Here is an 11896-nt window from a genome sequence, read left to right as displayed (position 1 = left end):
TCGGCCCAGGAAGGAAGAATATTGGTGGCCATACACGTTGCCAAGCGAGCTGATCTTCTCCCGGTATCCCCACCTACGGGTGGGTTATATCGGGCGAATTCAGGCTTATTAGAACAAGGGATATTAGAAACGGATCAAGTACAGTACCTGTACTTGATCCCAACTAAGATATAATTACCCCTTATTGGGGCAGAACAGCCCTATTGGGTTTATTTAATGGTTAAATGATTCCCTTTTCTCTGTAATAATAAAACAGTACCTGTACTTGATCCCAACTAAGATATAATTACCCCTTATTGGGGGCAGAACAGCCCTATTGGGTTTATTTAATGGTTAAATGATTCCCTTTTTCTCTGTAATAATAAAACAGTATATCTGTAGATCCTTTGGTTATTTGTGCGGAGGGGGGCCCAGAAATTTTTTTGTGAGGGGCCCCGTGATTTCTGATGGCGGCCCTGTGCACGGGGGTATAGTAGCAGGGAGGAGGGGCTTCATACTCTTCTTCCTCTCTAGTGTCCTGCCTCCTGCTGGTAGATACTATACCCCCATGGTCCCTGTGTCCCACAGACGCCCTGAGAGAAAAGGATTTAATGGTGAGTATCACAAAATCTCCTTTTACTTTTTGTTCAGCCACTCCCGAGTCATCTGGTTGCTAGGGTTTACATTACCCAATTAGCAACCAGGAAGTGGTTTGAGTGAAGACTGGTATATGAATAGGAGAGGGCCTGAATAAAGAAATACAATAACAACTAGAAATGGAGTTTGAGAACAAACTTTATGTTGGGTTAAAAAACGTGAAGTCACTAAAGGAAAATTGATCTGTTGGCTTCCGCCCACTGTTTCTAACCTTGGACCACAGTTCATGTAGAAAAACCACTGTGCAAAGTTGGGGACCCTGTTTTAATACTGTCTGAATGGCAGCAATTAAATTCCCCACTGAAAGTCAACAAGTGACATCTGATTGGCAGTAGTGCTCCGCCCCACTTTTTCTACCTGGAATTGTACTTACCAGTGACTAACTCTGCAAACTTTGCATTAACTCTGCAAGTCTGGGGACCCCGGTGTTATTACTGTGAGAATGGCAGCAGGTTGGATTTTCGCCAAGTCAGTACGTAAAATCTAATTGGCTGTTCACAGTTCCGCCCACTTTTGGGCATCTAACAATCATCATATTTTCATTCAGGCTGGCCCCATGACTATGTGATCCAAGTTTGGGGACTGTAGCCTCAGAGCTGTAAGATTGGCCGCAGTTTAAATTTTCCCATTAAAGTCAATGGGTTATATTTGATTGGCTGTTGTTGGCCCCTCCCCCTTTGGGATCCAGCAATTGTCGCTGTTTCATTCTTCATTTCACTCTTCCCTGTCAAAGTCAATGGAAAATTGGGGTGTTCGGAGCAGCGCCACAAAAAGACGGGGGGAATCGCTTAGAAAAGCACAAGCAGCCTGCTCTGCTATAGGGCGAAGAAGTGTGGGGAGTCTGGGTGTTGTACCCCTAAAGCTGTAGGTGGAGTAGCGTTTTAGAAATGGGGGGCGCTAAGAATAAGAAGAAAAAGCGGAAGAATAAGCTGAAGTCGAAGAACAGTATGATGGGTTTTTCAAATCAACACAATTAAAAGTAGCCTCGCGGAGAAATAGTTTCTTGGCTGCGGGGTCAGTGACCCCCATTTGACTGTGGAAAGAGTCAGAAGAAGAAAGCAAATAATTAAAAACCGCTTTGTTCGCTTTTATAAAAATAGTGACTGGTTATCTCCCCTAGTCCTCCTGTAGTGTTACAGTTACCCAACATCTGTTTGTGAGATTAATATCCAATGTTATTCTTATACCAGGAACGTTCAGATAAGGTGGCCAAGCGGCTGCAATTGATGGCGCAGAGATACGAGGCTCTGGAGAAAAGGCGCAACATGGAGGTAGAGGGCTATAAGACTGACATCAAGCTGCTGAGACTGCGGTTAAAGGATGTAGAGAAGCAACTATTCAAGGTGAGTCTGGGATAGACCGACGGCAAGATTTTCTGTTGCACGCATCTCATTGCCTTATACGAAAGGCATATCTATATACAGAAACAAGATGGCAGAGAATAAATATTAAGTGTCACCTTAACCAAACAGGGGAAAACACACAGGCTGGTATTTTCTAGTACAATCTAGTAGAAGAGATGGCTATTCTGAGACAATTTGCAATTGGTCTTTTTTTTTTATTTGTGGATTTTACTTAGCTTTTGTTCAGTAGCTTTCCAATTCGAAATTTCAGCAGCTGTCTGGTTGCTTGGGTTCAAATTAGTCTAGCAACCAGTCAGCGCTTTGAATAAGAGACTTGAACATGAGTAGGAGAGCACCTGAATAGAACGATAAGTAATAAAAAAGGACAATAAAACTGTAGCCTCACAGAGCAGTAGTTTATGGGCTGCCGGGGTCAGTGACCCCCATTTAGAGCCAGACGAAGAATGCAAATGATTAAAAAAAAAAACTATGAAAAAATGAAGACTAATTAAAATTGACCATTCTATAACATACTTGAAGGTAAAAACCATTATCCAGAATGCTCGGAACCAAGGGTATTCTGGGTATGGGGTCTTTCCGTAATTTGGACCTCCATACCTTAAGTCTACTGTTATAATTATCCTTTCTTTAATATATTGTGTAAGTACTATGGTCAGCAAACACCACTCACCAAGGTGATATTTAAGTATATTTAATGTGTGGAAAAGAGTACAGAAGTTACATACAAATTACCAATGATTAAGCCAGTCACAAACATATTGACAGCTTCCCAATACAATACAAAGTATGGTATGTATTAATTTAAAATAGTAACAATGTATGCATATGTGTTAGAGTGAATGAGAGCGTGTGTGTGTGTAAGGGTGTGTGTGTCTGTATATCTGTGAGACCAGCCTTTTGTTGCGGATATATATCCTTGTTGGGAAAATCCTCCCCCACTGTATTACCCCTAAGACCATATGTTTCCTGTCAATCACATTCCAGACTTAAGGAACAATGGTATATTTGAGGGATACTGTGAATTGTCGTCAGTGTGCACATTTGAACCATGTTAGCCCATTCAGGCCTGGGATTCAACTTATTTCCAATACCCAATATTTAACATTTCCCCCTTTGCACACTGACTTGACAAAGAACATAATATTTGTACACAAACTGGAAAAGAACTTTGAAGAGAGAGTCCTTGAAAACCCAGTCTACAATTTCCAGGAATTCTTTGCAATATGCCAAATGTTCATTGTACAAATGACAACTTATGTAATATTATGTAATGAGATGGTAAACAGTGATAATTTAGAAGAATTAAAATAATCTATTATCTATAGGCGGTTCCATCCTCTGCTCATCCATTCACGGTTTCCTGGTTTGACTTTACATTACAGTCTTTGATCATAGCCCTGTGTTTCACTGCAATTGAAACTGTAACTGCCACTGCACTGCCAATTAATTTCTTACCACACCTCTCATGGTCTTGCATTAAAATGTGTCAGCAAACATCAAAAGTGGCAAATGAAAGTACGGTACTCAATTATGGGAGTCAGTTATACCAAGTTACAGTCTCTGGCATTCCTTGTTACATTCTGTTACTCCATATCCATCAAACATTTCCCCTGTGAATGAATCCAGATGGGCTCCCTGTAGCTTGGGTAAATCCCCGGCATCCTGCAACCCTTTGTCCTGTAGGGCCCAATGGATTTAAGCCTTGGCTCTTATAGCAGATCAGCCACTAAGCACCTGTATAGAATCAGGGAGTTGTACCAGTACCGGCATCACCAATGCCCCTCTGGGTTCTTGGCATTTTTGCAGCCATAACATAGGCCGTACCCAATGAAAGGATGGTGGGACTTGAATAAGCAGTAATAACACAGTCTTTAGCAGGATCTTAGAAAAACAGTCTGTTAGAGACTGAACCAGACACAGACAGAATCAGGAGGAATGAGTCTCTTTGTGAACAGTTCATAAAGTTCAGAATCAAATAATTTCTCCGGTAACCCTTATGAATGTTATCTTTCAAGTATAATTTCACCCTGAGTCACAGTCTGTGTTGCAAATCACTTCACACCAAAACCAGCACTTCTCTTCAAAGGATGTTGTTCCTCTTCTGTTGTTTTGCAGAGTCTTGTCCAGCGCGGCCTATAGCTACTGCTAAACTGCACATTTATACTAATCTAAAATTCTATCACTGTATTACCATGCCATTCTCATGAATATGATGTTATGCATTTCATTATTAATAATGTCCTTCCTATTGAAAATCATAAATATCTTATGAAAATGCAAGGCAAACATAAATGGGAAAAATTATAAATAAAAATGAAACATGTAAAAATGATGCCTTCTTCCCAGTTCTTAACAAACATGTGTTTTAGGCATAGACATAAAAATCATTATTGTCCACTTACATTACTTTAATCTTTTAAAATGTTGTAAGTAATAACTATTTCCCTGGTCCCAACATAATTGCATATTAAGGAAAACACTCTTAAACTATATAATCTGTTATCTATCCCATGATGTTGTTATCCATGTGATACTTTTCCCCATGATCAACACTTTAATATTTCCTATGAAATATAAAAGTAATATTTCAGCAGCTGATGTTATTCAGATGTTTCTTCTCATCCAGATAAGTGTCTAAGATGTATTCCCTGTACAATGAAATGTTAAATCCCCAACTTTGCTTTATTTTGCTGAGCCGGCCCATTAGCCATGACACACTTTACTCTATTTATACAAATAATGATACCACATATACATGTTGTTAAAACAAGAATGAGTTCTTTGTTCTTTGCTTTGGAAAGTATTTGTCACTGGAGCCTTATGGTCTTACCATTTTCATTAGTGTTAATATAACTATTGAGGAAAAATAGAATCAAAATCCTAACACATACACTTTATACCCTGTATTGACTATATCATATATAGATCAGTAGTATGTGTGTATAGTATGGAACCACATGTGACCCCATGCCATAGGATACCAAAACCCATCTGTTTGAAAGACCCTTAAAAACCAAGGTTCTCAACCAATTTAACCAGACTCCATGTTAAAACAAATAAACATAGTCAAAAAGACCATTATTTGAGACCTTAAAAAACATAATCCTATCCATCCCAGCAGTTGCCTCATGCCTTAATAATTCCTGCCTGCATTAAAGTTGGTCATCATTCTTACATCATATCTTAATATGTGGTCCATAGTAACATTTCTATAATGACATCTTCTTTCATAGATTTAGAAATAGTATCTAGATAACATTTCTTATTTATATTAATGTTAGTTAACCTCTTGCAATAATGCTCCTCTCTACTGGAAACCAGTTCAATAGTTTGACTAATATCATACAGGTTAAACTAATTAACCTTTGCAATCTAAACTTTGATGGACATTATATTTTACATTACACGTATAAAAAATTAACACTGAGTATGACTTTATACCTCCAAACAAACCTAAAACATATGTATATACAGTTGATGATCTTGCAAGAAAAAAAAAAAAAAAAAAATATTGGATCCATAATCATAACTTAGTTATTAAACCATAGTTATTAAACATATACATCTTATAATCATCTTTGATAGGTTTAAACATTTCATCACATAACTGGCCAGGTCATATGATTATCCAAACTATCAAAGGTCCATAAGCTGTATATAGAGTACTCTTCCAACATATTCATAATTTGAATGGTTTAAAATGTACATTACCAATAATAATTTATAAAAAAAAAACAATTTATTAACCTGCGCAGGACTTTAGTATGTGCACCTTTACATTTCAAATTTAAACACATAAAAACTACTTGGATCAAGTACAGTGTAGTTAGCAGAGAGCAGATTAATCAATGTTAATTAGGATTTTCCTGTATTGGAACCATGCAATCATGCTCCTGTTAGTCACTACAAACAAACATATAACAAACTTATGAGACAAAGGATTAACAGACAGTCCTTAAAAATATTCCTTAAACAATGTCACATAAAACCACACTGCATGCATTGTCTGTCCATGGACTACCAGAAGACAACACATTCCTTTATTATCCTTGGTCTGTTCAGTAGAGGAAGAAACCCATCTGAAAAAATCACAAAAACTTGGCAAATTTCACAATTAGTTAAACAATATATAAGTTAGTATGCTTTCATTTTACTAGTTTACAAGGTCCTAACATTCTTTACACCTTCAGTAATTTCATCTGTTTAACTTTTACTCTCCTTATGTATCACTCAGGGCCTAAGCCTACTTTTTACTCTCTGTGAAATCCCCCTGGCAGATGTTAGTGTATTCAAGCTTTCTAGCTCCCATATCAAATTTCCATCTTTCCCTGTTACCCTTTATCTAAATACAAACCAAAAATTGGGTTGTACTAATGCAATTATAGATTAGAAATGTATTTACTCTCTTGTTCCTGTACTTATTTGGTAAAGGTTTGTGAAATAATTCCCTTATTTGGGAAATATGCCAAAATTTCCTATAATAATAATTTCCCTCCGTTTATGAAACAATTTACATGGAAATACAATGCAATCTTCACAAAATAAGCTTTGTTTAACTGTCCCAACTTTTATACAGTAGAAGTATGCTCATTATATGAACACAATACCTATGACTGAGCAATTCTACACATCACTCCCTGGTGTAACCTGAATGTTACCAGTGTGCCCCTTGGAACCAAAGTCTGCTATAATAAGGCCCCTGTATGAATGGGAATGACTGTATGGCATTCTGGAGAACCAGATGAAACAACACAATGAAGACAGAGGATGTACACACAAAAGGGTTCCCAGGGCCTGAGTTAGGGGCCCCAACAGCTGAAAAAACAAAGGGAAACTAGACAAAGTCTTAAGAATTTATGGACCCCCACATCCGTCAAAAATCATGCTCCATGCCTACCTTCCACCTCTGAATCCACAATGTGCCTACCATATACCCTATATTATATGTTTCAAGACTATCCAGCCCCATAATGTCAATCAATCACTGGGCATATGCTTCTTCAAATCACCTCGGATTTTGTTAGAGACAATATCTTTCTAACATATTAATCAGTGGAAACACAATATTCTCCTGGTTCTAGTAAAACAGACTAGAAAAACATATCACTCTGGCATGGGGGTTGGTACAATATTCCTGAGAGCCTTGTTTAAATAGGAAAACAGTGCTGATACCTTTTAACTACACTGAATCTTAAAAATCCTCCAAAATAATTTTCAACCTAGTCATTCACCCAGCCTTAGAAATCTGAACCAATCAACACCAAACCTCCTTTATTTGATCATCATAAGCCAACTTTGAATAATAGATTAATAAATTCTGCTCCACAACTTTTGGGTGAGATCATTCTATTTCCTTTAATATTCCCTGTCTCCCTTATACCCATTATAATATCTGGGCTGCATAATCTCAAGAATAATTTCCTGACATTTAGGCTACAGACAGTATATGGCTTCAAAACCCATATTGCATACAGAGACACTTTATGCTACAAATAACAATACAATTCTGATGTTTATGATTCCACTGCCAAAATTGCTTTTCAACAAACCTAACTTGGCATTTGGCTAAATAGGGGGTTATAATTTGCAGAAATTCTACAGTATAAATCATTTTATACACATATTAAACTTTCTTGCTTCTGAAGGTTCAATGAAAAAAACATTACAATCACAATAACACTGCTACATATTTCCATGTAAAAGTTTTTCTCAATTGGTATGCCCAATTATATTCATTTACACAATGTTTATAAACCTTTAAGAAATAAGTACTAACATTTCTTTATCACTAACCCTATAATGTGCATATTCCTTTTCTCAGTAACAATGAGTAACTCCTTTTCTCTTCAGTCCTGAGTCTTTTATACCGACAGACTGTTCTATTCATGGGACCCTGGGAGCGGCCATTCTGTGCATCAGGTTCCCTTGCCTGTGTAACAGCACAGACCTGAGCTTGCTCTTGCCTCATTTCAGAATCGTTATCATTTTTAATTTGCTTTTTGATTAATTTACGTCTCTTAAAGCACTTTTTGAAAAAATGATTTGGTCGTTTGCAAAAATGGCAAAAATATTCTCTTATTTTTGCTTTATGGGATTGGCATATTTCCCTTATCACGTGACTGTTTGAGGGGCTTGAGTTCTGCAATACAAGCTGTCTCCTGTACTTATCTATATGTGATGCTGCTTTCTGAAGTGTATCAAGACTGCAAGCAAAAATATTAGCACCAGGACCTAGATATTTAAACTTGTTTACAAAAGCTTTAATCATTTGCTGTGTAACTTGATCTTCTCCAATACCCATAACCAGCCTGTAAACTTGCTCAAACAAAACCAGAAATGTAAAGGGGTCATCATCTATAGAGGTCTCTAGATTATTAAGCACCTCTATATCAAGCATATTCTCACCATTAATTATATAATTAAGCATTAATAGCCTGTCCCTTCTTGTGCCGTGTATTAGATTCCCATCTGTATCAGTGCCGGGAGCACTCACAGGTATTAATAACCTCTGGGAAATACGTGCTGGCACCCACAGTTTGAACACTTTATTCTTCTGTTCTTCACTTAACTCATATCTCGCTATATGAGACTCGAACAGATCACAATTCATTAAAACACTCTTATTTGCATTAAAATGTGGAATGTTTTTCACAATTTTTAAAAGTTGTTTATTAACTTTTAACTGCAGTTTTGCCCTGTCATAATCTAATTCTGGATCACTGAGATCCGGAATAAACATAGATCTCTGTTCTTTTGTAATAACCGAAACCTGGTTATTCCTTTGCAAAACTGATTCTACTGCTGCCAATCTCAGTTCATGCTGAGCAATCCCCTTAGCCAGACAGTCAGTACTAACTGTGTCACATTCAACTTTTTCCTCACCAGAATGAGAATTAGTCTTTCCTACATCAGTTCCCTTCCTACCTGAGCACATCAACATATTAAATGTTTTCACCATTAACATAACATTGTTAATTTTGTGCTTCATCTTAGAAAATGACATTCCTTCTTCTAACTTAACATTTGCCTCCACACATTGACTATACATATCTGACCATATCTCTGCATCAGACATAATGCTATGAGGGATTTTAAACTCAAATTTGCTTTTCCTAGCCAAATTATCAAGAAAATCCATACTCACCGGAAAGCAGAATATTCCTCCTGCGCCCGCTATTAATACTTACACAAGTAACTTCTAGGTTCTTTTACTCATATAGACATCTGGAAGCTTCAGTTCAGCTACACCCTTCTGTCCCCCTTTGAAGCTGACAGAGTGTGTATATGTGTAATGCCCAGGGCTATATTTTGGTTGGACTCGCCATCTGTTATAATTATCCTTTCTTTAATATATTTGTGTAAGTACTATGGTCAGCAAACACCACTCACCAAGGTGATATTTTAAGTATATTTAATGTGTGGAAAAGAGTTACAGAAGTTACATACAAATTACCAATGATTAAGCCAGTCACAAACAATATTGACAGCTTCCCAATACAATACAAAGTATGTATGTATTAATTTAAAATAGTAACAATGTATGCATATGTGTTAGAGTGAATTGAGAGCGTGTGTGTGTGTAAGGGTGTGTGTGTCTGTATATCTGTGAGACCAGCCTTTTGTTGCGGATATATATCCTTGTTGGAAAATCCTCCCCCACTGTATTACCCCTAAGACCATATGTTTCCTGTCAATCACATTCCAGACTTAAGGAACAATGGTATATTTGAGGGATACTGTGAATTGTCGTCAGTGTGCACATTTGAACCATGTTAGCCCATTCAGGCCTGGGATTCAACTTATTTTCCAATACCCAATATTTAACATCTACTAAAAAATCAATTAAACATTAATTAAACCCAATAGGGCTGTTCTGCCCCCAATAAGGGGTAATTATATCTTAGTTGGGATCAAGTACAGGTACTGTTTTATTATTACAGAGAAAAGGGAATCATTTAACCATTAAATAAACCCAATAGGGCTGTTCTGCCCCCAATAAGGGGTAATTATATCTTAGTTGGGATCAAGTACAGGTACTGTTTTATTATTACAGAGAAAAGGGAATCATTTAACCATTAAATAAACCCAATAGGGCTGTTCTGCCCCCAATAAGGGGTAATTATATCTTAGTTGGGATCAAGTACAGGTACTGTTTTATTATTACAGAGAAAAGGGAATCATTTAACCATTAAATAAACCCAATAGGGCTGTTCTGCCCCCAATAAGGGGTAATTATCTCTTAGTTGGGATCAAGTACAGGTACTGTTTTATTATTACAGATAAAAAGAAAATCAGGTTTAAAATGGAGTCTATGGGAGACGGCATTCTGTAATTCAGAGCTTTCTGGATAACGGGTTTCCAGATAAGTGATCCCATACCTGTAATTTGATATTTGGAGCAGCAGTTACATTTTCTAGCCAGTAGGGGGAGCTTAAAATTCATAACACTACTATTGCTGTACTAGAGGATTAAACACACACAGTGAGACGGCTCATAACCAAACTAAGAAGGAACCCCTATGGGTAAGGGCCCTGTGGGGGTGAGAGGAGATGTGAATTAATCTTGCTCTCCTCTTTTTGCTCTCCTCTCAGGTGACGCTGAACATCGGGCCAGACCAAGATCTTGCTATTCTGGATGCAGTGCGGCAAGGCAACAAAAAGACACAAAAATTTCAAGGGGAACTGAGCCTGGAGAATGAACTGAGAATCGGATAGAGCACAAGGGAGACTGACGGAGCTGCCACACTAAACAAGGAGCCACAGATAAAGGTCTACCCTGGCTCTACCTCTAGGATTATATAGTGTGTTCGGCCCAGGAAGGAAGAATATTGGTGGCCATACACGTTGCCAAGCGAGCTGATCTTCTCCCGGTATCCCCACCTACGGGTGGGTTATATCGGGCGAATTCAGGCTTATTAGAACAAGGGATATTAGAACAACGGATCAAGTACAGTACCTGTACTTGATCCCAACTAAGATATAATTACCCCTTATTGGGGGCAGAACAGCCCTATTGGGTTTATTTAATGGTTAAATGATTCCCTTTTCTCTGTAATAATAAAACAGTACCTGTACTTGATCCCAACTAAGATATAATTACCCCTTATTGGGGGCAGAACAGCCCTATTGGGTTTATTTAATGGTTAAATGATTCCCTTTTCTCTGTAATAATAAAACAGTACCTGTACTTGATCCCAACTAAGATATAATTACCCCTTATTGGGGGCAGAACAGCCCTATTGGGTTTAAATGATGTTTAAATTATTTTTTTAGTAAATTTAATGTATGGAGATCCGAATTACAGAAAAGATCCCTTTTCCGAAAAAAGCCCCAGGTCCTGAGCATTCTGGATAACAGGTCCTATACCTGTGCTTAGCTTTTTGTACAGCAGCTCTCCAGTTTGGAACCTTAGCTATCTTGTTGCCAGGGCCTTTTTACCTTAGCAACTAGGCAGTGATTTAAATGAGAAACAGGAATATGAATAGGAGAGGGTCTGAATAGAAGGATAAAAAATAAAGTTCACAGAGCAATAGTTTTTTGTTTTGTTTTTTTATCTACTGGGTCAGTGACCCCCATTTAAAAGCTTGAAAGAATCAGAAGAGGAAGGCAAATAATTCAAAAACTAAACTCTGGCTGGAAATGCTGTATTTTATGTACTGAACTCCCTGTACCAGCCCAGAGAGTCAGCAGCCCTATAAACTAATGATCCTGGCCTTTAACTTTGTCCACAGCAGGTCTGTGTGTCAGTGGCACTGCACATGCTCAGTGGGCTCTAGGCTGCTGTTGTGCAGATATTTACCTTTATATTGTGAGTTGGTCCCTAAGGTAAGTGTAGTGGAGATCACACAAAACTGTTCCTGTGAGACCGAGCTAGTTAATGATAGGGGTTTAAATTGC

General features: G+C 37.7%; 1 protein-coding gene across 1 annotated transcript; it reads left to right on the top strand.

Moving 5' to 3' along the window:
* Positions 1 to 558: 558 nt before the first annotated feature.
* Positions 559 to 11017, top strand: LOC101734249 (coiled-coil domain-containing protein 77). The gene is made up of 3 exons (XM_031892328.1): positions 559 to 593; positions 1827 to 1979; positions 10592 to 11017. The coding sequence occupies exons 1-3, from the start codon at positions 591 to 593 to the stop codon at positions 10712 to 10714; spliced, it is 279 nt and encodes a 92-aa protein (XP_031748188.1). The 5' UTR covers positions 559 to 590; the 3' UTR covers positions 10715 to 11017.
* The last annotated feature ends 879 nt before the right edge of the window (positions 11018 to 11896 follow it).

The sequence above is a fragment of the Xenopus tropicalis genome, chromosome 8 (assembly GCF_000004195.4).
Source record: "Xenopus tropicalis strain Nigerian chromosome 8, UCB_Xtro_10.0, whole genome shotgun sequence".
In the NCBI taxonomy this organism is placed as follows: domain Eukaryota; kingdom Metazoa; phylum Chordata; class Amphibia; order Anura; family Pipidae; genus Xenopus; species Xenopus tropicalis.
This window is presented reverse-complemented; position numbering and strand designations above follow the sequence as displayed.